The sequence below is a fragment of the Aspergillus vadensis genome, assembly GCF_003184925.1.
Source record: "Aspergillus vadensis CBS 113365 unplaced genomic scaffold BO88scaffold_28, whole genome shotgun sequence".
Lineage (NCBI taxonomy): Eukaryota > Fungi > Ascomycota > Eurotiomycetes > Eurotiales > Aspergillaceae > Aspergillus > Aspergillus vadensis.
In genome coordinates this window covers 319,358-343,580 of record NW_020292066.1, presented here as the reverse complement: position 1 = coordinate 343,580, position 24,223 = coordinate 319,358, and the positions used below count along the sequence as shown (strand labels likewise).

General features: G+C 51.6%; 10 protein-coding genes across 10 annotated transcripts; 4 read left to right on the top strand and 6 right to left on the bottom strand.

The window, feature by feature from the left end:
• Window positions 1-368: 368 nt before the first annotated feature.
• Window positions 369-1,637, top strand: BO88DRAFT_350160 (60S ribosomal protein uL6; the record flags this gene model as incomplete). Its single annotated transcript, XM_025703484.1, has 5 exons — window positions 369-414; window positions 695-742; window positions 897-1,152; window positions 1,342-1,519; window positions 1,587-1,637. The coding sequence occupies 5 exons, from the start codon at window positions 369-371 to the stop codon at window positions 1,635-1,637; spliced, it is 579 nt and encodes a 192-aa protein (XP_025558659.1).
• A 738-nt stretch (window positions 1,638-2,375) lies between these two features.
• On the top strand, window positions 2,376-4,427 carry BO88DRAFT_429299 (triacylglycerol lipase family protein; the record flags this gene model as incomplete). The annotated part of the gene is made up of 3 exons (XM_025709139.1): window positions 2,376-2,686; window positions 2,777-3,593; window positions 3,669-4,427. 3 exons carry the CDS (start codon window positions 2,376-2,378, stop codon window positions 4,425-4,427), a joined length of 1,887 nt encoding a protein of 628 aa, XP_025558658.1.
• A 643-nt stretch (window positions 4,428-5,070) lies between these two features.
• BO88DRAFT_491208 (putative amino acid permease) lies at window positions 5,071-7,237 on the bottom strand. Its single transcript, XM_025712843.1, has 2 exons — window positions 5,383-7,237; window positions 5,071-5,324 (listed from the first exon to the last, which is right to left on the bottom strand). The coding sequence occupies exons 1-2, from the start codon at window positions 6,902-6,904 to the stop codon at window positions 5,287-5,289; spliced, it is 1,560 nt and encodes a 519-aa protein (XP_025558657.1). The 5' UTR covers window positions 6,905-7,237; the 3' UTR covers window positions 5,071-5,286.
• Window positions 7,238-7,962: 725 nt separating this feature from the next.
• On the bottom strand, window positions 7,963-10,274 carry BO88DRAFT_429297 (uncharacterized protein; the record flags this gene model as incomplete). Its single annotated transcript, XM_025709138.1, has 3 exons — window positions 7,963-8,090; window positions 8,145-10,172; window positions 10,262-10,274. The coding sequence occupies 3 exons, from the start codon at window positions 10,272-10,274 to the stop codon at window positions 7,963-7,965; spliced, it is 2,169 nt and encodes a 722-aa protein (XP_025558656.1).
• Window positions 10,275-12,622: 2,348 nt separating this feature from the next.
• BO88DRAFT_429296 (uncharacterized protein) lies at window positions 12,623-14,215 on the bottom strand (the record flags this gene model as incomplete). Its single annotated transcript, XM_025709137.1, has 1 exon — window positions 12,623-14,215. The coding sequence occupies one exon, from the start codon at window positions 14,213-14,215 to the stop codon at window positions 12,623-12,625; it is 1,593 nt and encodes a 530-aa protein (XP_025558655.1).
• Window positions 14,216-14,923: 708 nt separating this feature from the next.
• BO88DRAFT_491205 (rhomboid protease PCP1) lies at window positions 14,924-17,327 on the bottom strand. The gene is made up of 5 exons (XM_025712842.1): window positions 16,374-17,327; window positions 16,206-16,309; window positions 15,817-16,150; window positions 15,567-15,741; window positions 14,924-15,503 (listed from the first exon to the last, which is right to left on the bottom strand). Exons 1-5 carry the CDS (start codon window positions 17,242-17,244, stop codon window positions 15,242-15,244), a joined length of 1,746 nt encoding a protein of 581 aa, XP_025558654.1. The 5' UTR covers window positions 17,245-17,327; the 3' UTR covers window positions 14,924-15,241.
• Window positions 17,328-17,675: 348 nt separating this feature from the next.
• Window positions 17,676-18,365, top strand: BO88DRAFT_408170 (uncharacterized protein). The gene has a single exon (XM_025707646.1). It carries the CDS (start codon window positions 17,752-17,754, stop codon window positions 18,205-18,207), a length of 456 nt encoding a protein of 151 aa, XP_025558653.1. The 5' UTR covers window positions 17,676-17,751; the 3' UTR covers window positions 18,208-18,365.
• A 140-nt stretch (window positions 18,366-18,505) lies between these two features.
• BO88DRAFT_408168 (Mob1/phocein family protein) lies at window positions 18,506-20,344 on the bottom strand. The gene is made up of 3 exons (XM_025707645.1): window positions 19,635-20,344; window positions 19,456-19,570; window positions 18,506-19,390 (listed from the first exon to the last, which is right to left on the bottom strand). Exons 1-3 carry the CDS (start codon window positions 19,870-19,872, stop codon window positions 18,889-18,891), a joined length of 855 nt encoding a protein of 284 aa, XP_025558652.1. The 5' UTR covers window positions 19,873-20,344; the 3' UTR covers window positions 18,506-18,888.
• A 243-nt stretch (window positions 20,345-20,587) lies between these two features.
• Window positions 20,588-22,547, top strand: BO88DRAFT_396660 (Paf1-complex subunit LEO1). Its single transcript, XM_025705247.1, has 3 exons — window positions 20,588-21,016; window positions 21,069-21,243; window positions 21,303-22,547. Exons 1-3 carry the CDS (start codon window positions 20,808-20,810, stop codon window positions 22,302-22,304), a joined length of 1,386 nt encoding a protein of 461 aa, XP_025558651.1. The 5' UTR covers window positions 20,588-20,807; the 3' UTR covers window positions 22,305-22,547.
• BO88DRAFT_373771 (Zn(II)2Cys6 transcription factor rglT) lies at window positions 22,431-24,107 on the bottom strand. Its single transcript, XM_025704287.1, has 2 exons — window positions 23,895-24,107; window positions 22,431-23,827 (listed from the first exon to the last, which is right to left on the bottom strand). The coding sequence occupies exons 1-2, from the start codon at window positions 24,019-24,021 to the stop codon at window positions 22,716-22,718; spliced, it is 1,239 nt and encodes a 412-aa protein (XP_025558650.1). The 5' UTR covers window positions 24,022-24,107; the 3' UTR covers window positions 22,431-22,715.
• Between the last annotated feature and the right edge of the window lie 116 nt (window positions 24,108-24,223).

Sequence of the window (24,223 nt, the reverse complement as noted above, 5' to 3'; positions counted from 1 at the left end):
GCTCCTCATTTGGCAGGAAAGAGGACAAATGATTGATGATATGGAGTACAAAAGAGAGAGATGGGTATAATTATTCATTATATGATTATTGTCATTCACTATTATAATTGTCAGGCTAATTATCATCTTTCTGCCCGTGAAAATTACTATGAACCAAAAGACGGGTCGGGACTAGACCCAAAACGGGCAGCCCTAGGCGGACAAGAGGACTAATCCGGATTGGGCCGTAAGCGACGCACAACCCGTGATTTTCGCTCCACCACTCCTCGACTGCGGTTTGCCTTGTCGAATTTCGATCCTTTTGACGACCGACCGCTCGACGATATCGACAATTCCCTCGCGGACACACCACAGCCCACGCAGTCAAGATGCGGTACATTTACTCCGAGGAACGGCTGCCTATCCCCGAGAATGGTGAGCTTCGATTATTCCCCCGATCTTTGTCGCTCTGTTCGCTGCGTGAACGCGGAGGAGGATCTGGACGGAGGGACAGGCATGGCATCGAGGATTTGGGGGGAGGTTTAGGATAGCGTTGCGCCAGTTACAAACCGGCAATCGCAAGGGGAAGGAAAAGAAAAAGAAAGAGAGATGCTACGCTGAATGCCTGTCCCCGCGATCGATTCTTGCGATCTCAGTTTTGTTTGCGTGATATGATAGAAAAGGACATGGGACTGATTCGAATTTCCTCATACAGTGAAGGTTCACATTCGCTCGCGCATTGTGACCGTTGAGGGACCCCGAGGTATGCAAATTCTCCAACAATCCACCACGGCCCGGCTCTGGAACAATTTCGACCAATTTGTTCTACATGGCGTTTTGTGGCCTACGGCTCGAGCCATGTGCCGCACCCGTCTGATTACAGCGACACTGACATGGGCCCTTTCCCCCTCTTGCAGGCAAGCTCGTCAAGGACCTCTCCCACATTGCCGTCACCTTCGGCCGCCCCGAGAAGAATGTCATCTCCATTGAGATGCACCACGGTGTCCGCAAGGGAATGGCTTCCCTTCGTACCGTCCGCACCCTCATCAACAACCTGATCATCGGTGTCACCAAGGGCTTCAAGTACAAGATGCGCTACGTCTACGCTCACTTTCCCATCAACGTCAACATTGAGAAGAACCCCGAGACCGGCCTGCACGACGTTGAGATCAGGTATGCCGAACTCAATTCACTCGCACACACATCGAAGACTGGGGGGGGGATAAGCCGGGATCAGGCCAAAGGCTTTTTTCTAGAGTCTTTTCCCGTTCGGGTTCCGGCTTCTTCCTACCAGTGCTTGGGTCAATTGTCATTTTTTTCTTGGAGGAAAGACATTTTGCTGATGGGTATTGCGTTATACAGAAACTTCTTGGGTGAGAAGTACGTCCGCCGTGTGACCGCCCAGCCTGGCGTTGAGGTCATCACCTCCCCCAACGTTAAGGATGAGCTCCAGATCTCCGGTAACTCCCTGGAGGGTGTCTCCCAGAGTGCTGCCGACATCCAGCAGATCTGCCGTGTCCGCAACAAGGATATCCGTAAGGTAAGAAGAATACCACCGGATACTTTCTGATTTCAAATTAGATGACTGACATGATAATATTGCACAGTTCCTTGACGGTCTGTACGTGTCGGAGCGGGGTAACATTGTCGAGGAGTAAACGGTGGTTGTCCGCCTTGGTGGGTAGTGACGGATGTCTGGAGAATCTCTTTTTTTCGCCTACTTGCATAGGGAAGCAACGCGGAATTTAAAACCAAAATCATGGAATTCAAATGCCCCCCTTGACGTGTTTACGGATCGGGATGACTCCTTGTACCTCCGTTGGGAGAAAGAAAGACAAAGTGTGCGTGCGTGGTGTGTAGACAAAAAATTACCGGTCGGCTTTTACTGAGCAATCCAAATATCCTCTTTTCTGTTCCTCATCGACTTTTTAGACGGATTCCCCATGGATTTGCTGCGTAGTAGAGTGATCGGAAATAGTCGAGGTAAGTTTGATTAATATAATAGTATAGATCATGGGAGTGATTCCATACATTTTGAATGGTTTGCGGGGAGGCTCTTCCCCCATGTTGTGTATGTCATCATCGCCTTGTTCTTCCTCTTCCTCTTACAATTGTCTTCCAGCCTGCCTTTCCCCCTCATCACTTCTCTCCGCATCCCTCTCGTTGTATACCCATGAGGTTTTCTTTCTCACGCCCATCAGTTGCTTGTTCTCCCAGGCTTCTTATATATATATGACATTATTCTCTCTCCCCCACATGCGTGGTAGCTTTCCCTGTTTGTCCAGACCCTGCTGACCGCGTCAAGCATGTGAATGTTGCTTCCCCTCGCCATGTGCCAACGCTGTTCTTGATTCCCCGCCGAGTAGATAAAGCCCGGTTGTTTCTTTCCAGTCGCAATGGGGTCCTGGACGACCATCTGCCGAATATTCTTCGCTGTCCTGAATATGATACTCGACGTCGCCTTCTTCTGGAAAGAAGTACGTTGTCCCCTGCAATCCCGCCCTGCCGTGGATGTGAATGAATGCTACAAGCTAGTTGGTGCTGGGCAGGTAGCTAACGCAGCTCTCCATCTGAAGCGATTACTGTCCTGGTGGAGATCCAAGTCTCCCCGGAAGCGACTGCAACATGTCCTGAGGACAGCATCCACCTTTGAGGAATGGGAAGAGGCTGCTTTCGAGCTTGATGAGCTCCTCAGCATGGATCTCTGGTGAGCAGACCCTCCCTTCCTGCCGAATAAATACCACTCCGACGTCCAAAGCATCTCCAAACTCTGTCCTTTCCTGACTCTCCTGCCTAGGCGTCAGAATCCAACAAGTCGGCATTATGACTACCGACTGATACTAGGTCGACTGGAGGCTCTTATGAGCGCTCGCGAGGATGAGGATATCCTGACCCTTGCGAACCTGCTTCGCTCTGGGTTACTTCGTAATTTGGGCAACATCACCTCCCCAAAGATGTTTCTGCATGCCTACGCCGGGACCAAGCTTCTCATAGATGACTATATCACACAAGTCGCGCTCTCAATTCAACAGGTCACCGTTCTACAGACGGCTCCGATCCACGACAGCGGATTCTCGTCGCAGGCTAAGCTTGAGCTTCTGCACGATACTCGGCAGGCATTTGGGAGAACGACACTGCTGTTACAGGGTGGTTCAATGTTCGGACTCTGTCACCTCGGCGTGGTGAAGGCTCTCCATTTGCGTGGCCTCTTGCCAAGGATCATCACTGGGACCGGGATGGGGGCGCTCATTGCGGCATTGGTGGGTATCCATAGCGAAGATGAGCTGCTCACCTTCCTTGACAGCGGTGCCATCGATCTGAGCGCCTTCGATCGTAGGCGGCGGATGAAGAGGCCGGAAGAAGAGAGTTGGTGGTTGCCTACTAACCTCGGAGACAGTTGGCTGGGGACACTCTTGCGGCGAGTCAATCGATTCATTCAGAAAGGCTACTTCCTTGATGCGGAGGTGCTGGAAGAATGCGTGCGCGCCAATCTCGGTGATCTCACTTTCGAAGAAGCATATGCCCGGTCCAAGCGTATACTCAATATCACGGTTGCCACATCAAATAAGAACGCTACTCCGAACCTGCTAAACTACTTGACTGCACCGAATGTGGTACGTGACGAAGCACATACGCTCTCTGTGTCCTTATTAACATTGAACCGTCTGTGGCCTAACTCCCTCTTACAGTTGATCTGGTCCGCCGCTGTAGCCTCCAATGCATCTAACAACTCACTTTACCAGCCAGTCACAATATACTGCAAAGACGAAACAGGCTCGATCGTTCCTTGGCCGCATTCTCGCGATGCAACCTTCTATCAATCCTGGCGTCAAGGTCAATACAAAGAGGAAGAATCACCGCTAGCCCGGATTGCCGAGCTATTCAACGTCAACCATTTCATCGTGTCGCAGGCCCGGCCATACCTAATCCCCTTCCTACGCTCAGACTCGAATCTTCTGGACCGTCGCCCAACCGACCAATGGAGCATCACCCAAGCTCTAATGCGTCTCTTCACTGCCGAGCTCCACCACCGCCTCGGACAACTAGACTACATGGGCCTCCTTCCCGCTACTCTCGCACGGCTTCTCATTGAGGAGACCATCCCCGGCCCCCATATTACCCTCGTCCCCGACGTCTCCCTTCTAGACCTTCCCAAGCTCTTCCAGAACCCAAGCAAAGACCGTCTAGCGTACTGGTCTCTCAAAGGTGAACGAGGTGTCTGGCCCGCCGTCAGCGCATTGAAAGTCCGCTGCGTCATCGAAATCGAGATCGACAAGGGCTACCAGGTCGTGCGTCGACGACAACCCTCCGAAAACGCCCCATCAACGCCGCGTCGCATGCCCAATGAGGGACTCCCGCGTCGCCGTAGAGGCTATAGCATTGATTATGGTAGAGATATGCTGAATTTCTCTGGAAGTCTGGGTTGCCAGGACGATTCAAACTATTAGGGTTGGTACATACCAAGCTCCCTGATGCTTGTGCGGCAACTTACGCACATCTTGCTCTGGTCATCATTTACTACTTACTTCCAATATTGATTGTATACATAGATAATGCGAGGTATCGTAAGATGCAGGAAAGACATGCATACTAGACGTTACTAGTAAGCTGTGAACGGTACCTGTAAGAGTGAAAGTATTCGAAACCTGGTTGCATGCATGACCTTATCTTTACCGTAGTGCAGGATAGAATATTCTTGTTTTGGATGTACTTCCTAAATTTGAAACATATTGAATAGACAAGCTACACTTTCATAGTAGCCAAGACCGAAACACTCGTCATACAGTGGTGTTCAGCTACTAGTACTGTCCCGTGAGCCTCACTTCAATGGGGTGGGCATCCGTATCGGATACGGATATATATATGTGGAAGTATACCCAATGAATCATGATGATCTACTATGCCGAGGCTGGAATGATACCTCGAGTAGCTACGAGTATTACTATGATAATAATTCGCCAACTAGTGATATCCATATCCCCAGAATACCTATGCACGGTCTATAATGGCCTTCTATTATGTTGCAGTTTCCCGCAAGATAGATCTTCCAGTTCGATTCTGCCCAGTCGGACGACGAAATTTACACTGGAAATCATAACTGTAGAATTCGATTTGAAACAGTTCACCTCACGTACGGGTTTGCATATCGACATACGAAAGAAGCATAAAATTTGTGGGACAATCACGTATACTCAGAGTATCAGGTGTGCGTTGGTAAGGAATAAGGCAGAGCAAATACAGTGACTACCATTAGGCATACCGAGATCGTAAACATTTCGTTACTGACTGGACAAAGAGGCTGGAAATTTATGTCATCTCAAGTGATGCCAGTGGTCCCTTGAAAGCTATGATATGGTTAGTCACTATATAATAAACTTTGTGATATGGGTGGAGGAGACGTACATTTCCGCGCATGCACGGCGTACCAGAATGCCGAGATGGCCATGAATCCTACGACGACAACAGAGCCGTAATTCATGGAAACAGGAGTGACAGGCAACGAGGTTGGCATACTGAAAAGAACCAGCTCGAAGGCAATCCAGCATAAGGCGATTACGTTGACGATCGGTCCAAAGATGGGACCACAGGTCCAAGGAGCTTGGGACACCTCGCGACGGCCGTTCAGGAGGCTCAGTGCAATGGGGATAGCGTACGAGACTGCGAGAGCGATGACACCCGCGGAGACAAAGGCAGTGAAGGCCTCGCTGCTACCGAGGTTAATGAGTCCTAGAAGCATCTGAATGACGGTGCCGAAGGTCAAGGACCAGACAGGTACGCCAAGGCCCGGGTGTACGCGCGCCCATAATCGCGAGAGAGGGATAGCGTCGTCTCGAGCGATCGCCCAACTGGCTCGTGAAGCGCAGACGGTAATGCTGAGGCTAGCACAGAAATTGACGATCAAAACAAGCACAGTGAGAGCAAGGCCCCCGCCGGGACTGTCCATGACTACATGGAAAATATATGGCAGGACTTGGCCAACAGGGGCATTGATGACATCTTCCAAAGGGGGAATGGTGAAGCAGATGGGGAGGATGAAGAATAGACCTGTTATGCACCCTACGGGGACACAGAGACTGAGGGCCCAGGGTACCTCCACGGCTGGCTTGTTGCATTCTTCTGCCATGGATGAAACCATGCCGATGGCACAGAACGTGTATGCGGGCGCGAGGAGTCCAATGAAGAAGGAGAAGCCCGACCATCCTGACAAGCTGGAGTCGTAGTGAGCCAATGCATAGGCAGCACTATGCCTGCCGGCACCCGCCTTCACAGAGAGCGCAATGAGGATGACAAGAATTGTCAGCACCGTCCAGAGTGCGCAGATCATGTCCACCTGAGGTAGATACCGGTTACCCAATGTACAGATGATAAATGCTCCCAATAAGACAGCGTATAAGATCAGCAGCAGTTGCCAGCTAGTAATCGTCCATCCTGGACGGAACATTGAGATCGAGGCCGCAGCTATGGATGCGAACCCGAAGTTGACCGATAGAGTAATGGTCCAATTGCCAACAAGCCAGACCCAACAGGTAACGAAGGATACAGCGGCTTTGGAGCTTCCTGCAACCCGGTACGACCAGTAATACGGCCCAGCTGAGGTGGGATATCGAGACGCGAGTTCAGCAAGCGAGAGGGCGATACACTCGCATAAGACGCAAACGACGATCCAGCCGACGAAGATGGACAATGGGCCGCCGCCATAGATGGCGTCAAGGAGAGGCCCTCCTTCTCCAAAGGGGATCGCGGCAATGGCTAATGTCTGGAAGAGAAGAGTGAAGACCGAGCGGTTACGACGCAATTGCGGCTTGTACCTCGAGCCTTCGAGCCTGTCCTGCTCGTGTTTCTCTCCCAGTTCTGATATTTGTGCGACTTTGTCCTGGGCAGGGCTGCTAGGCCCCGCCAGCCCGTCATCTTTAGTCGCATCCATCGCAAGAATTAACTCAGGCGGCTAGATCAATGACAGAGCTAAACCAAGTGGCAAGTGTTTGTGGGATATACATGAATGATCGTGCCCGCTGCCCCTGGGCTATCTAGCAGCCCGGAATCGGTCACACGCCCTTGCAGGCCTGAATAGGAGGTGACATTGTCTTAGGTAACACAACAGGCCATAAATGCACATCTTGTTGAAATTGGTAAGTTATCGGTGGGAGGCGGTCATCGTTTTTCGGCACTCTGGCTGAGCGCCCTTGCATAGCGACCGAGACATGCGTCAGCTTGGTGCGCAGCCTCGGAGCAAGCATATCAAAAGACCATTAGACACCAGTCAGAATAGGTCAACCGATGCAGAACCAGGGCCTTATATTGCGTGTGGATGCAATTATATAGAAGGCAGCAGACATAGATCCTGGCAGGGTAGGTGAAAATGACTCAGATGTGTGGATTTCGACAGATCTGATAAGTCGCACAAACGGAGACAGAGTCCGCAATCACTCTCAGTGGCGTCACCAATTCCAAAAATACTCTATCATGAGGAACACGTTTAGCCGTTGAACTGTAATCCTCGAGATACAGATTCTTTGAATGACCCGCTTTTGTTCAACGCACTTCCGGACCTGATACTCCAGGAAGGAAGGATGCGATCCCAAACATGTCGATTTCCCAGCCAGAATATGACGGTGCTATTCGCAGCTTGAGTGCTTGGCCATATCCTGTAGCAATGTACATGAGATCGGTGAGAACACTAAGCAGTATGCCACGGTGAAAAGCCAACGATAAAGTCTGACAAGTACCAATCGTAGACGTTGCTTGACGGTTCGAACAGAAAAAAGAAATGTAAAAAACTCAGAAGAAACAATGAGATAACTGAATTACGTATTCAAATAACAGAAAATATATGACACGCAAATGGATATATCCTACATGAACAGAACCTGGTACTGCGATCGAAGCACAACTACTAACGCGGACTTAACCTCACCTAAAGTTCATGCACCAGACAGGCGGCATGGATATAGACAGCTGTCTCAATCACCGGCCTGTCCACCATTAGACTGCACTTTGGGGACGGCGCCCTGATTGGCGAGATGGAGGACGAAGGGATCGAGGGCGCAGGGAACGAGCGCGGGAAGTGGGCCGACTGTCAGCTTCGGATGGCACATAAGCCAACGTGGGAACTGCGTCACGAGTCAGTGAACGAACGTCAGAAATTCGGCATACATGTAACTTACTGCTGAATGCATAGCCTTCAGTTGCTGCCTCCCGATCTTGGGGGTTGATTTCCACCCGGATGGCCACGTCCAGACCTCCCCACATGTCGCTGCTGCTACTGAACCCATCGGCGGCAGGGTGACTCGAGCCGGCATTTTTCTCGCCCTTGTGGAGGGGAGAGTGTCCGTCCATGGCAAGGGGGAACGAGGCAATCTCGTCCTGAGCCGTTGCGGCATTGCCATTAGACCCGGGCGTCTCAATCTCGGTGATACAGGCATAGTTTCGCGATGGCATCGTCACTTTATTCCAGGAGGCGCTCTTCTCTTGCCCACCGGGCTGGCGGTCAAAGAAGTCCATCAGCGTCTCATCAGTAGACGAATCCATGTGATGGAGCTTGTTTCGCCGCGCGAGGAGATTTGCAACGGCCTTGGGCGGAGGCTTATTGGTGATCGCACTGCTAATGACATTGACCATGTACCGCGGGTCGTGTTCACTGTGGATGCGAAGACTGGGGTTCGAATAGAACCTTCCGATGGCCGCCAAATGCACATCACCACCCAGAATTGTCACCCGTACGGAATGGGCCTTGGCAAAATCCTGTAGACGCTGGATGAAGATGCGTCGTTCTTTCTTGTGTTGCCGGGCCGTGTAATGATCGTCTAGGTCGTCCAACAGATCTACCTGGCCATCGAACTGATTAAACAGACCTCCTGCGAAACCGAAACGCTTGTTCAGCAGACGAATCGGGGCAATGATGGGCGAACTCAGGATATTCTCCAGCCATGCAAGACGGGGATAAGCAATCGGGACACCCAGAAGCACGACCAGGTGTTTGATGTCTCCATTTGCTGCTGTCACTTCGCTCTGAAGCCGAGAGAAAATAAGATCGTACGTGTCTGGATAGTTCACCTGGTGACGAGTGCGCTCGGTGCGCGCATCAACACCAATGAAGGCAATCCGCTTGCCGAGGCGCATGTACAGGTTCCTGCTCCTTTCCTCCACGTAAGGTCCTGGACGCTTACCGATAATCCAGCTGTCATCTTCCTGCTGTTCGTCCAGAACAAAAGTGTTCTCAAGCTGTCGTGGATCCGCGCCGGCGGTGCCGTTGACGGCGTGCATAGTCTGTGGGGCATCGGTAGTGTAGGTCGACTTTGGCGGGGCGATGTGATGCTGGAAGAGGCAGTAATACTTGAAGGCAACGCCGCCAATGCCTCGAAAGACGGAGCAGCGCATGAAATGGTCGGTGTACGAGCCGAAGCCGTCGATAATATCATGGTCGTCCCAGATATTGATTTGTGGGATGCGCCCGTTTGCACCCTTGAATGGTTGGGTAGAGTACCACCGGACATAGTTTGCATAATAGTACTCGTCACACCTGGCGCGCAGGTTGTTGTCGAAGTTGTGGGCGCGTCTTGTGTGTGGATTGGAGATGGAAGTCCATTCCTTAAGTGGTCCGTCCACACGAATTCCATCGTTGTAGAGTTGATCGCCACCACCGATCATGACATGGAAGGGTTTCTGCGCGTGCACGCGCAAGACATCATTCCAAAGGTTAGGCCCGACCCATGCGTTCATGTCCGTACCGACGGAGAAGCCATTGCACGAGTGGAACATCATACGCATTGACTGGTTAACAGAAGGAACCGCGAAGTCCCATGACGAAGGTGCTTCATCGCCCTCCACATAAGTAAATCCCGGAATCGCGTACTCCCAGCGCGCTTCATAGGATTCCAGAGCGAAAGAGAGGGAGAAACGCCAGAACGCCTTCTGGGGATCCTCGTACAGACGGACACCATCCACGGTCACAGCAGAGTCGCCCGCACGAGCACCATTGCCGGCGTGACTGGCCCCAATGGGGCCAGCCTGGCGTAAAAGCAGCCGTGGCTGGCTCTGACCCGGTTTAGTAACGATCAAGACACTCCCACGCCAAATGGACGAAGAGGTATTGACATCCATATTCTTGAAATTGATCAAAGGGCCGCATATTACGTCCACCTGGGCATTGAGGTCGGACGCATGGCCATTCATGGCCGCGACAGGGGCATGGGCTGATGATGATGTCAGTTACAAGATCCCGAGTATCGTAGGCAATGAAGCCTGGATGGAAGTGTCAAGGGACTGAAAGACAGTAGCTTACCCGGAAGAGCCATGCCGAAGGGATTTGGTAGTAGTGGTAGTTGTAGTAGGAGTAGTAATTGAGGTTGCAGTTGGAGTAGATGTGGAATACCAAAAATACCGGAATTATCGGAAATGGAGCAGAACAGGAAATGGCAGGCGATATGGAAGTAGTACGTAGTGATTATTTGCAAAAGAGGAAAGAGAAAAAGACAGGTATAGGGTATCAAGAAAACAGCCAAGAGGACAAGAATGAATAAGGAAGGAAGAGCAGGGCGAGGGTTGAGTGAGATATTTGGAATGGGAAGGAAGGAGTGATCCTGAAAGTCAGTTAAGGAAGGAACGACGGGATACAGCCAATGCTTGTTTTTTAAAGGCCGAGGAACTGCCAGCTGACTTTCAGCCCTCCGTGACAGGAAAGCAAAATAAGATGCAGCTAGGCGAGGGGCCAAGAGTAAAAAAGAAAGAGAGAGAGAGAAAGAATGGTTGAGATCTCGTATGGCAGGCCCCAACAATATGGAAGCGAGTCAAGCGACGGTCGCACGACGAACGGGATCGAACCGTGTACAGGTCGGGAGTAGAAGGGAGTAGGGCTGCAGGGCTGAGAAGGGGGAGACTGAGAGAACGACGGAAAGAGAGCGAGAGCGAGAGTGGAAGGTGGGTGGGATGAATGGAAGGGAAGGACGGGCACAAGGCTGGCTTGGGTTTGCCTGCATGTACCTGGAGAGCGCAGGGTGAAGTTACACGGGGGCGGACTATTTAGTGACGGGTACCTATCTACTAGTAGTACTTAGTAGGCAGTGGCACTTGTGCCCTCAAGGGACTCTCGCCAAAAATTGAAATGCACAGTAGATCTTACTCCTCCAATCACCGTGAACTCTTCATAAAAAAGATTTCTAATGCGGACTCCTGGCAGGCTGCGCGGACCCCCAATTCTCCGACAGATTAGCGATCTTGGCAGCAGGTTCTCAGGGGTTCAGCTTGGCTCGCCGACCAAGACCGGGTAGGGATGAACAGTAAGTAGGGAAGTTATCTATAGGGCCCTTTTAGGGAGGAGAAGGAGGAGTAGATGGATACCTTACGAAGCTGGGTCAGGCACTACCATGGATGTCGGCTAAATGGTACACGGTAAGTACACCGTTCTCCCTGAAATTATAATCCCCCAAATCGCGTCGAGGATTACCGCTGATCGTTTGTTTCCTTGGCTCATCTTATGAGCTGTCATTTCATTGGACAGGAGCGGAGAGCTGGTGATGACTGCCCAGAGATAGCGGGGCGCTTAACCTTCCCATCTGGGCCAATAACCACCTGCCGGCATACCCGGTGGGGCGATCCATGACCGGCCGTCCCACAGCAGAGCCACTCTCAAGCCACACTGGCTTTGCGGCTAACCCCGATTGGTGGGCGGCGGTGCAGCATCGCTGTGGCTGCCTAACTGGAATCGAATAGCTGGGATACCTCGAATGGGTGGCCTTGGCGGTGGATCGTAATGATTCAGTTCACTTCCAACGGGTTTGTTCGTTACAGGACAAGTCTGTCTGTCTCTAGTTTTAGGCAATTATCCAGCTGTGACCACTTTGTGGCTAGATATTATGTGACATTGAATTGATAATACTATGTATGTATGACATGTATGTATGGCATCATCAGTACCGTGCCTTCCCGATGCAGGTCATCAAGATACATGCATCCACGTGATGCTGTGCTCCGTCTGTTCCACCAGAACTGCGAGGCTGTGAGATTCCTCGTAGATATAATACCAATGAAATGGAAGCTGCCGCGCATCAGGCTTCATGACGCTCATAACATTACTTCTACATTGATAAGTATCACTTTCATCGGTCCTCGCTAGCTGCATGGCCCTGTTGCACATACTTTAGAATCGTCTTTGCCCTGAAAGTCCGTACGATCTCGCAGCCTCGCAGCCTATGACTTCAATTGGAGATTATGATACTGATCCTAAGAGACGCTTGCTACCAGTCAATCATGATGAAAGATGTCATGTAATGTTTGCATGTGATAGAACTTTTTCAGAGAAAGGTAAAGACATCTTCATCCTGCGAGAGAACGATGTGAAACAATCATCCATCACTTGACCTCAAAGGATACAAAGAAGTGGTAATAGACTCACCAACAGAACGCTAGAATGGTCCGCCAGGTGGTCATGTTCAAAGTGACTCCAAACATCCGCATTTAGACATGATCCGGACTCAAAACATCCAGAGTACTTCACTTCCAATGCACTCCATAGAGCGCCCTTTATTCAATCCCACCATGTTAATCAAAGTCTGGACTGGGCAAATGTCTTCTACCAGCATGCGAACGCCAACTTTCTCTTCCCCAGGCCATGATCCTCAGCTGCATCCCCTTTCTCCACAGGGTCTTACCCCGTAGACAGTTTCATCTCAGAGAGAATCGTCTCCAACTGTTCTCGGATACTGACATTGTCAAGCTCTGGATGTGCCTGCGAAAGGTCAGACATCCGCCTCAAGAGCACTGGAACAGGTGATTTGCGGGACTCAGAGGCATCGGAGAAGCTATCTTCTTCACTCGATGAAGTGCTATGCCCTGATGCTGTAGCAATCCAGTCCCTGTGCGATCGAGCCCTATCAAGGTGACGGGACTTAGCTGGCGGAGCCTTAGGAGCAGGAGAGGACAAAATGCTCGACGCCAATGCCTGTTTTGATCTCTCAACTATTTCTCTGAAAGTTGATTCTGGCGACTTGGGGACGCTGGCATTAATTGGCAGGGTAAACACGTCCTGCAAGCCTTGCTCGTGGCATTCTCTTCGCCCATCTTGGTACTGCTGGCGAAGCTTGCTGGCAGTATCCAGACTGGGCGCACATCCCCTAACATTCTCAAGCTCATGTGCTTCAGGGACGTGAAGGGTCATCAAGTCATCGATGTAGCGGCTCCTCGCTTTCTCGCATCTTTCTTGCTCTTCCGTATAGCCCTTTTGGACACGCTTCCAGAATCTAGCCGAGGCGCAGGCCAAGATTCTGCGACACTCCTCCTCATACCTCTGAAAATCTGCAATGAGAGACTCGGCTCCAGGAACACATGGCAGGATCAGCGGCTCTGCCATATCTACGACCCACAGACAGAAGTTGATGACAATCACCAGCTCCATGCCGGGATCCTCACTGACTCCCGCGCCCTCCCAGTTATCCACAACATACTTGCCCTTGCTAAGAATACCCACGCCCGGATCCAGCTTACATTCGTCAATACACTGCCGGAGGGTATCACGCAAGGCCTTGATTTGCACTTCGTACCGGTTAAAGCCCTCATTCCAGACGCACCAGACGTCGTCGATGTATTCTGGTAACCAAGCAAACTGACGGACAAAGAGGTTACCGCTGTCAAAATCGAAACCCAAGATATAGGCCTTGTCAGCGGGAGCAGCAGGATTACCGCGAACAGGCAAGCAATTAATCAGCATAATAGGGTCGTTATCCTCACCGATACCGTTTGGATAATAAGTCTGTGGATCAGATAGCTGACTGTAAAGACAGGGACGGCACTCATCGCCATCAAATAAGAACATGCTGTTGCGTCTCGTATTATCGTCCATGCCTCTTTCGTTGTGAGCGAGGTACAAGTGATAATCGATCTTGTTCAACCCAAACCATGTCAGAATATAAGCTGGGGATTCGCTTGTCGGATATTCATCGGCATCAGAGAGTGCATCGACATCCACGCTTTCTTCGGCAGGTAAAGAAATGGAGTCTCGTGCCCACGCTGTCTCGAAACACTCAACATCGTGCATAGGAGGCTCAATCAGGACTGTCTGATCCACATCCGAAACGTGATCCAAGTCCTCATCTGTGGTGTGGGACCCTTCAAGTTCAGTAAGGGAAAAAGTGGCATTTTTAAGCTCCTGTGGATCCAATATTGCGCCTTTGCAACTCTTCACCAGTTTTGGTATCAAAGAGAGGGGCCCAACCTCGGAGCTTATGAGGACCTGGGCTGGCATGGTGACAAAAACAAACAGGATCTGAAAGCACTCGAGGACTGTTCATACAACAACCGCGAAGCAGCAGCAATGTGTCGACTACGTCGGGTGCTAAGGGATGAGCGTGTTCTGAAGCAACAGACCGTGATATATTAATCTGGAGGAAAGAAGGTTGAGGATATGTGGGTTGAAACAAAAAACGAGTGAATCGAGGCGACAACGAAGATGCTGTAGAATGGCCTGGTTTGTGGAGATTCAAAGTTCCTCTAGGAAGAAATAATATCGAGCAGATAGAGGTTCTCTGTGACAACAGAACTGGGGACTGTGAGCGAGGTGCCATTCACTGACACGTTGGGCTAGGCGAGTGTGTGTGGAGAGAGATAGGTCATCGCCAGGGCACCTCAAGATGGAAAAGGAACAAGACCCTACATACTGACGCGTTCTACAATTCGCATATACAAGTATGGATATAGCAATTGCATGAACTAAAAACAGATGTGGGACGTGCGCGTCGAACAGAGGAAAGGTGCCATGCGTACGTGCGTGGGAAAGGAACTATGGTGTTTATTTATACACAGACGAACTTGTTACTAGTGAGCAGGGGACAACCCCAGAGTATGTCCAGTCTACTCGTTCATATGCAGTCTATGTGTGGCTTTACCCATCTTTCCATTTATGATCCGCCGGGAAGTACCATGCTAAAGGGGTACCTGTCATACAACCAATAAAGCCAGATAGTCCTTCAGCGCAACAGAGGATAAAAGGTGATCACCGGGATAACTATTACTTAGGTGATGCGTTGTCCATCTAACCCCTGTCGCTGCCTCGAAAAGGGTACATCCAGAGAAAATAGGTGCAAGAACCAGACAACAACACCAAACTTAACTGGGACCCCCAGATTTACGACATACCTTATCTCTCTGAACGGAGAAAAAGTTCATACAATCTAACTTTCCAAAATGCGAAACTATAAATACACAGCTACCACTGGTTGAGCAGTAGCCAATAGCACAACCTTAAAAGAAAGAACCCAAGTGAGGTTAGGCTCTAATTCTTCGAAGACAGCCAGCGATACCACGTCCCACTACCATCAGGATGTTTCCGTTCCGTCTTTGGCCGACACAAAGCCCAGGAAATACCCGTCAAGTAACCACCCATATGGGCCCAGTGATCGAGTTTATGAGGACCACGTAGTCGTCGAACCAATGAGATCGCTTCAAGAGCAACCATGGTGGTGATGATGGTCCATCCGGGGACGGAAAGCATCTTTTTCCATTCTTCTGGGAGGAAGAAGAATTGCAGGTTTTCGCTGTGGGGTGTTAGTCATTTGGGATTCGAACAATAGGGGGAAAGGAAGGAGAGGGTTAGGTACTTGGCATTCAACGTGCAGTAAGCTGCTATGACTCCCGAGAGGGCACCACTGGCGCCGAGCGCGCTGACAGTCCATTGAGCCATGAGACAGTGAGCCGTGAGGGTGACGAACGAGCCGACAACGCCAGAGGCGATGTAGAGCGATAGGAACTCTCCGCGGCCGATTTCATCGTGCACTGTGAGCAGTAACACACTTATGTCAGTTTTGAATTTTGAGAATTCGAAGTAGAAAATAGAGGAGAATCACGCACACTTGGTTCCAATAAACCACAGAAACACCATATTCGAGATAAAATGTTTAGGGTACTGATGGCTGAAGATGTTGCCGAGGAGTCTCAGCGGAGGATTAGGGTTGGCGGGGATGCTGATCAAGTAACGGTTGAAGAGTCTCCAGCACGGAGGGAACCACCAGAGCGCGAAAATGGCAGTATTGATACCAATGATGGTGCCGACCGTTGCAGCTGAGCGAGGAATATTGGGCCATAATCTGTCGGAGGTTGCGGGCGGTTCGTAGTACATAGTGTAGGCGTAGCAGAGACCCAGGGTTAGGAGCAAGAACGCAAACGAGGGGAGAAGCCGTTGACGCTGTTTATGGGGTTAGAAAAGGCAATCATGCAAGATGATGAACTGAGAGACTTACCAGGGTGAGCTTGTTCAGATCAAAGTCCAAGTCCTCCGCAGCCATGTAATTCTTCTGCACCCAAGCAAGAACAGGACGCTGCTTGGGGTCCGCAAGTTGTCGGTCTGCACCCACACATAGTGTCAGCCATCCATCATTAAATCCAATGCTTCTACCATATTAACATACCCTTTGGCGCAATCTCCAACGCAGTCTTCTCATCCACATTCCTCAAAGCCAGACTATTCTTCTCAAAAGAGCGCCTAACCCTCTCATCATGCTGCATACCCCGAGACAACCACTCCTGCCGTTTCCTCTCCTGCTCAGCCAGCAAGTACGCCTCATTCTGCGTCCGGACTTCCTCTAACACACTCTTTCCCGACGGGTTATGCGACGCACCCGCTCCCCCATTTACATCAGCTCCATACTCCCCACCCTGCGGCATATACCGCTGTACATTTCTCGCTTCCTCCTCGTCCATTTCGCGCTCAACGCGGGCCAGAATCGCAGCATCTTCGTCGACCGGGTAGTTCGCACGGAGGTACTTGAGTGCTAGCTCGAGACTGCGCGGGTGCACGGAGCGGACGATATCAGCGGGGAGGTTTAGGTCCAAGGTGCCGAGGAGACGGCGGCCATGGAGGACGGCGAGGACACGGTTCGCTAGGGCTGGGGGAAGCTTGGTACGTGGACCAAAGATGGTTTTGAGTTCGGTGGTCGTGAAGGGTGTTGAGCGGGGATGAGTGCCTTGTTCTTGGGGTTGGTCTGGAGTTGTTGGGTGTTTCGCGCAGAGGGAGTGGGTGTTGTGGAGGGAGCGAATAAGGATGAGGGATGAGGAGGGGGCAGTTGGTTGTCTGGAGAGAGCTGAGGATTGGTTTGACCAGGAGCTTAAGAGACGTCTGGCGATGTTATCGGGTTGCCAGGGGAGGGTGTTTGTAGAGGCGGAGAGACGAAGAGGAGCGGAGGAGCGCAGCGGTGATGTTGATGTTGATGGGGCAAGCCAGCTCGAGGCGCGGAGCCCCGGGCATGGTATGCGCCAGGCTACGCCCAACGCATTGCTCATCTCCTGCAATGAGGGGTCCGGGAACCCGTATCACAATGGACGATGCTGTTGGATGTTGGTGGTGGATTCGATGGAGTGCGGAGAGAGCCGGATTTTCTCCGTCTGCCGAGAGAAATGTTCCGCAGTGAGACTAAAGCAGTATAGTTACTTGATGGTTGGTAGAGCTAGTAGTCTACAGAGTTATGTCTGTATTGCAAACATGGCGCAATGCAGATGCCACCTACGATATCAGCTCAATTGAGGTAATTGGAAAGAAATTATTAGTTTGTAGTATTGTAGTTCTAGAAAAGAAACATCATCCCGAATAGCCTCATGCACGTGGATCATCACGTGGAGATAACGCGATCACATTCCCTGGTCCGATAAGCTTCAACTGAACTTCCCAGACGAATGAACTTCTGGATTGCTGGAGAAACATCCTCATTCATCTATTCACTTGTCTCTATCTACCAAACCCTCTATCTCATCTTACATATACCCATCAAACGTCGACAAAACCAAGCAACCATGTCCGCCGAATCCCTCCCCATCAGCCCCGCTGCCTTCGCCGAAGCCATCAAAGAGCTTCCCCTCCCTGTGCTCTACGCCAAAGTCTCCGAGATCCGCAACTCCATGGCGCACCTCCACCGCTCCAACCAGGAACTGAGGACATTCATCAACGAGTCATGCGACACGGACTCCGAAAAGCAAGAACTAGAGGCATATATCAAGGAGAACGAGGACGTGGCAGTGTCTATGCTGGAGAGAATCGAGCTATTGAAGACAGAGGTGGAAAATCGGGGACAGAAATGGATTGAGCTGGATGATCCGGAGAAGGAGAAGGAGAATGGTGAAGGGACTGCCAATGGAAGTGAGAATGGAACGGTGGAAGGAACGGAGGAGGCGCGGAACCCCGCTGCGGGGAATGAGGACCGGAATCAAGATCACGATCAGGACGAGGACCCGGAGGGAGTTTATCTGTAGTCATGGGTCTCCGTCTTGGTGATGAATTCGAGACCAGGAAAGGTACAATGCGGCTTTTGAGGAATATCCATCTATCGCATACGGGAACTTCTACATGAGCAGCTCCCGACTACCTCACCTACCGCCGAGAGTGTCGCAATGTCGCATTTGCAGGCCATTTGAACCACTGTCCGGTCAGCCTTCTCAACTGAATACAGTTCAATTGGATACAGTCGAAGCGTGAGAGACCTCGCGCCGCTGATTGTGTCCATGCTAGTCGAACTCTAGTCCTTCCGAAGGAAAGCCCTACTTTATCATCATGCTGATTGTTCATAATCTCAATTTGGCTGATCAGTGTCATCTCCACGTCAGGCTAGTTCCAGGTAAATAATCTCAAAATGCTCTCGTCCAGCCACGATGCGCAAGGTTAATCTAGGCTACAAGAATCGCGTAGTCAGTGGGGGGTCCCACGACTGGATATGCAGGAAATCACAGGAAGAACATATTCACACCGCATGCTAAATGCTTAACGCCAACTCTGTGTCACGTAATCCACGCGGCGTCCTGAAGAAGTCAAGACACCATGAAACCGCGATCATAGGATCGAGTCGGTTCGTCTAATCCGATCAAAGGGTTCCAACGCCAGGTCGGACCGCTTTCTTACTTGAGGAAAGAAGAATGGGAGTTCTGCTGCGCCCTAGCTCAGCTAGAGGCTTGCTGGCCCCAGTGGCCACCTGCTAGCGCCTCCGGAGGAATACGCTGCTGCTTGATGAACAGGTCGATCAGGGGTTGCATGGGCTCCATTTCCTTATCAGAGACGAGCTTGTAGTACTTGGCCACCGTGACGAAGTGGACAAAGCACATGTTGAGAATGTCATGCTTGTTAATGTGCCAGAAGGGGTTCAGCCAGTGCGCGTGGTACAAGTGGGCGTAGCATCGGAACATCTGCTTCATGATGCCCTGGCAGTCTTTATAGAACGTCTGAGGGAAGCCGCTGGACTTGCCAATCCACTCCTCCCCGGAAGTAGCGCTGGGGCCGCCTGCTTCGTTGACAGCAAAGGTGTCTGGTACACCGGTAACCTTTTCCGTGGGGAACATGACCGGGTCGTGAATCTTGCTGACAATCCATTTCTCAACACGGTTGATGAACTTGGGGGCCGAGATCTTGGCGGCACGACCGTCGACCAGCCAGGTGTAGGTCAAGCTATCCGACGATGCCCAAGTTAGACTGGTTTCCGAATCTTGGACGCGGGGGAAAAAGCAACTTACCGACCAGCCGACATGGTGGGGCAGGTGTTCTCGTTACAGATCGGCAGTCCTGTAAGGCTATTGACCTCCTGGATAACCTGGAGCATGCCATGGAGCAAGCGATATTGTTCAACGACTGTGTGGAGAAAACGATCAGCGCGGGGGACTCTCCGAGCGGAGGAGGCAGCAAGTCCGCTTACTTTGATGGGCCAGCCATTCACCCAGCTCCACGTTCTTGGGACAGGCACACAACGTCAAGAAGTTACCCTTCACATTGAGGGGGGCATATTTCTCCTGGAAAAAGTACTTGGGAGCATCGGGGTCGTAGGTGGAGGAGGTGTCCACGGAGAGACTCGAGGTGAGGGACGGCGAGTTGGGCACATGGCCGGCGGGAGGCATCTGGGACGCCGGCGACGGAGCCGGACTTCCATTGTTCATCTTTGCGGGATTGTTATTGTTGTTGTTGTTGTTGTTCTTGTTGTTATTGCCTCTGCCAAACCCTTGGCGGCTGGGAAGGGGAAACAAGTCGCAAGTCAGTCCTCGCTGGTGTCCAGACGGAGATGTGGGGGGAAGAAGGGAAAAGGAGAAGGCGTCAGGAGATGAAGCCGCAGCGCTGAAACAAAGGACACAGACTGGTGGACGTGGCCACTGATTTCAGGGGGCATCATTCTTTTGGTGCGCCCAGGCATGTTGCAGCACTGTCCACCCAGAGAGAGCGCATGCGAGTGAAGGGTCCAACAGGGACGGGATGCATGATTAGGGGAAGAGGAGGGGAAGGCACATACACACTCTGGAAGAAGGTCGCCATGATGAACGGGAATACACGTGTGTGGGAACACTGACTAATCTGGCGATCAGGCAATCCGAGATAGTTCAGTGAGAGATCCGAGGGGATTGCAGAGGGGGGAGGGAACAATCCACGACGGAGTTAACAGGGAAAGAGTTGGGGAGGAAGTGAGGAGGAATGAATGAATGAATGAATGAGTTTGGGGATGTCCCGATCTGGAATTCGACTGATTCGGTCTGGCCCGTCCACCTGCCCGCCGCGCTAGTCCCGCTTAGGCCCGGAAGGGATCATTATATCTACCGAGGGGGTCTGTTACTTTCACTAACTCAACTCATAGTTTATTCAGTCTGAACTAGTAATAATTAACAGCTACCGCGCAGCTCCTCCCAGAGTCGCCCAGCCCCATTGATCGCACTTTGGCCCTGGTGTTATTCCTATTCTACCCTCTTCTCAGTCTCTCTTTTTCATACAGGGTCTTATCAAAAAAACAATCTCTCCGAACACTTAAGCTGTTCCTAGCACCAAACACAACTTCATCTTCGGCATTGACCGCACACCCGCCGGAGCTCTCTCTTTCCCACCCATAATGTCTTCTTCTGATGAGGATGTAGTTCGCCGTCCGGGGCGCAGCACAGGTCCCGGTCAACCAGGCAGTCCGTCTGCAAGTGAACACAGCGAGGCTCCGGCGCGAAGTCAGAGTCCCGCGGGCTCGGATGCGGGCAACGCGAACGGCTACGATGATGCGGATCTGTTTGGTTCGGATGCTTCCGACGGAGGATTTGGCGAAGATAATGAGTATGGCCCATCGCCTCTGTTGCTGGAGAGACATTCATTGACTGGTATACAGACGACCCCAGCGGACGCTCGACGACGAAGAACTCGATTCCGGAGATGACGTGGATCGCAATGATCGGGTTGGAGAGCCCATGGACTACGAAGGAGGCGCAGACTATGAGGAGACGGTAAATATCATGGACATGAGCTTGAGCCGGGCGCCGGAGCCTGTGACTTCGAACGGCGAGGTATGTTCCACAAGCATCCACCTGCTGCATGATTCCGGACTCACCATTGTCCATTCTAGGTTTACACAATGCCAGTACCCCCTTTCCTATCCGTTGAAACGGAAGAGTTCAACCCAGAGACCTATGTTCCACCTCCGTTTACGACAGCGGCCACGTCGCTCTGCTGGCGCCATGACCCCCAGAACGACTCGCTGCTGCAATCGAATGCACGAATCATCCGCTGGGAGGATGGTTCCATGACATTGCAGCTGGCGTCCGCGCCAAAGGAGCAGTACCGTATCTCGACTAAGCCACTGGCGCCTCTCAGCAAGTCTGGCGAATACGACACGAAATTAGATTCCCACGTTTATCTGGGAGCAGCCGCAGAAGCCTCTTCGGTCTTCCGGTTGACCTCACATCTCACCCATGGACTTACGGTCTACCCGACTACCGTAGAGACTGACGACGCCGTGCAGCGTCTGCAGGAGTCGCTCGCAGCAGCAGCCCGTGGTGGCAAGAAGACGCTGGACGGATCGGCACCGGTTATCGAAGTCAAGGAGGATCCCGAACTCGCCAAGCGGCAGGCAGAAATGGCCGAGCGCGAGAAGCTGAAGGCTGCTCGTCGCCGCCAGCAGCTTCAGGACCGCGAGATGGACCGTGGTCGTCGTCATGGGTTCACCCAGCGCACCGGCGGTGCTGGTCTCACAGTGGGTGGCTTGGAAGATGACGACGGTCTCCTGACGACCCGGCCTCGCGCGAAGAAGCCTCGCAGGCCGAACCGTCGGGGCGAGATCTACACCGACGACGAAGAAGAATATGACCGTCGCGGACGCACTCGCGAAGACGAATACGACGAAGACGATGGTTTCTTGGTGGGCAGTGACGAAGAACCAGAAATCGTCGATGATGACGACGAAGAAGATGTCTTGGAGGATGAAGACGAGGACGCTGAGGGCGAAGAGGAAGACCTTCCACCCGCCAGACCGCGACAGAAACGAGCCTCCCCCGAGGCTCCTGAGAGAGGCACCCCTCCAACCCGGAAGAAGAACCGCTACATTGTGGACGACGATGATGAAGAGTAACGGCTCTTCAATTCTAGGCCATATTGACATTCTTACTTGCTTCTTCTAATGACATTGTAACTGTATCATCCATTCTGGGAGTCATTCTTCGGGCGCATGCATGGTAGTCACCACCCATTCAATGTTATATTTTTGATATCATACCAGAATTTTACAAAATTAAGAAATAACCAACGGACTCGGCGATATGCAAATTTGTACATACCGTACCGCTAGATCTATCTACATTGCTAGTAATATCACAAAATCATCAGACTAGTCCCTCTCAAACAGAGATCGGAGTTTATAGTATGATTGTCATAAAATCGTAAGATTAGGCACCGTTAAATCGAACCCGGTGATGAGAATTTGGCTCCCTCCACCCATACAGCCACCTTATATCAATGAAATTCTTGATCAACGATGCCGGGTCTACTTGGCACCCGCACCATCCGGATAATCACTTGGGTCAAAACCAAACTTCGGAATGACATTGCGCGCGCTCTGAATGATGCGCATACACAGCGCATCCCGCTCATGGCACGATTCCTCCTCCTTGGACCCGTCTGTCTTTGGTATAGGTAGGTGACGTTCCTCGACAGGCAGCGGGTGCGAGCGATGCCAACGTCGCTGGCGCTCCTCCATTTCCTCTATAAGACCAAGCAGGCTAGGCCCATCATCTGCACCCGGGGGCATACCGGCCGGATCACACGGCCCTCCTAGCACACGGTATCGCACGGTTTGCCGTAGCCAATCCTTCCAGCCTTCCGTGGGGTTGGGGGAGGCATCAATTGCTGCGGCGTATGCCGGTGGTGCCGATTGTCGGCCGAAGTCGACGGCGTTGACTTTGGATATACGTAGCCAAGTATCGGCGATGACGGTTAATAAGGTGCCGGTGAAGGTGACATTTTGCATGCCTGTTGTGAAGCGGAGGGGACAAATTTGGCAGCGGATGACGGCCTGGGCGGTTCTGGATGCGATGTAGAGGGAGCATAGGTTGTGATGGGAGATCGGGAATGGGGCGAGAGAAGACAAATGGCTGAGACAGAGGTAGAGGCATGATAGACAAGGGCATTGGCGGTCGGATTCCTCTGAGTCCGGGGATGAGGCGGCAGAGGACTGCTGGAGCAAGGATAGGTCTGGTGGGAGGGTGTAGAGATTGGCTGCTGATGAAGAGACATTGGAGAAATCAGGCCATGGACTGACTGTCGTTGGAGCTGTATCTATTGGTTTGTTGAGGAGGAATTGCCCGGCGTCAACGTTGCTATTTGCGTCCGCAAAGAAGTTGGTCTGCCCCGTATAGTCTGACGGGGCGGTCTCGGCTGAGTCAATGGTTGATGGTACTAGGGAAGCAAATTCCAAGTTATTGGTCCATGGATCATTCCCTGAGAGTCCGAAAGGTGGTGATAGATCCTCATCTTCTCGCATACGCTTCTTCGGAGGCCGTCCCATCTGTTTCTGTAGGGAGTAGTGGCAAGTGAGGCTTTGTTTGACGCAGCGAGTGCAGCCAGTGGGCTCTCCGGAACACTTTAGCTTGCGACTTCCTAGCATGATGGAAATTGATTAGCGCCAGACATTTTCTACTTCAGCTTGACAAGAAGTCAGACATACTGCACTCATCACAGGCCGCATGTCTTTTCCCCCGCGCCACGCCTGTTGCGGCGTCACTCGTGGAAGCATTGCTTGGGTATACAGGGTGTGGCTGGCTACATTCGAGAGAAAATTGCTGGTGCATCATGCTGCAGAGCCAGCGTAAATTTGGACCGGCTTTCAACTAAGCCACGAAGGTAATATGATTGTTAGGTGGTTGATCTTAAACTTCATAATAATGATTGCTTGTTATCGATAAAGTTGCGTGCCTGAGGCCAGCGAGGGGATCGATAAGAGAGGCGGTGTATCACGTGGGCGGTATGCCTTTCCGCAAATCGAGGGCAGCAAAA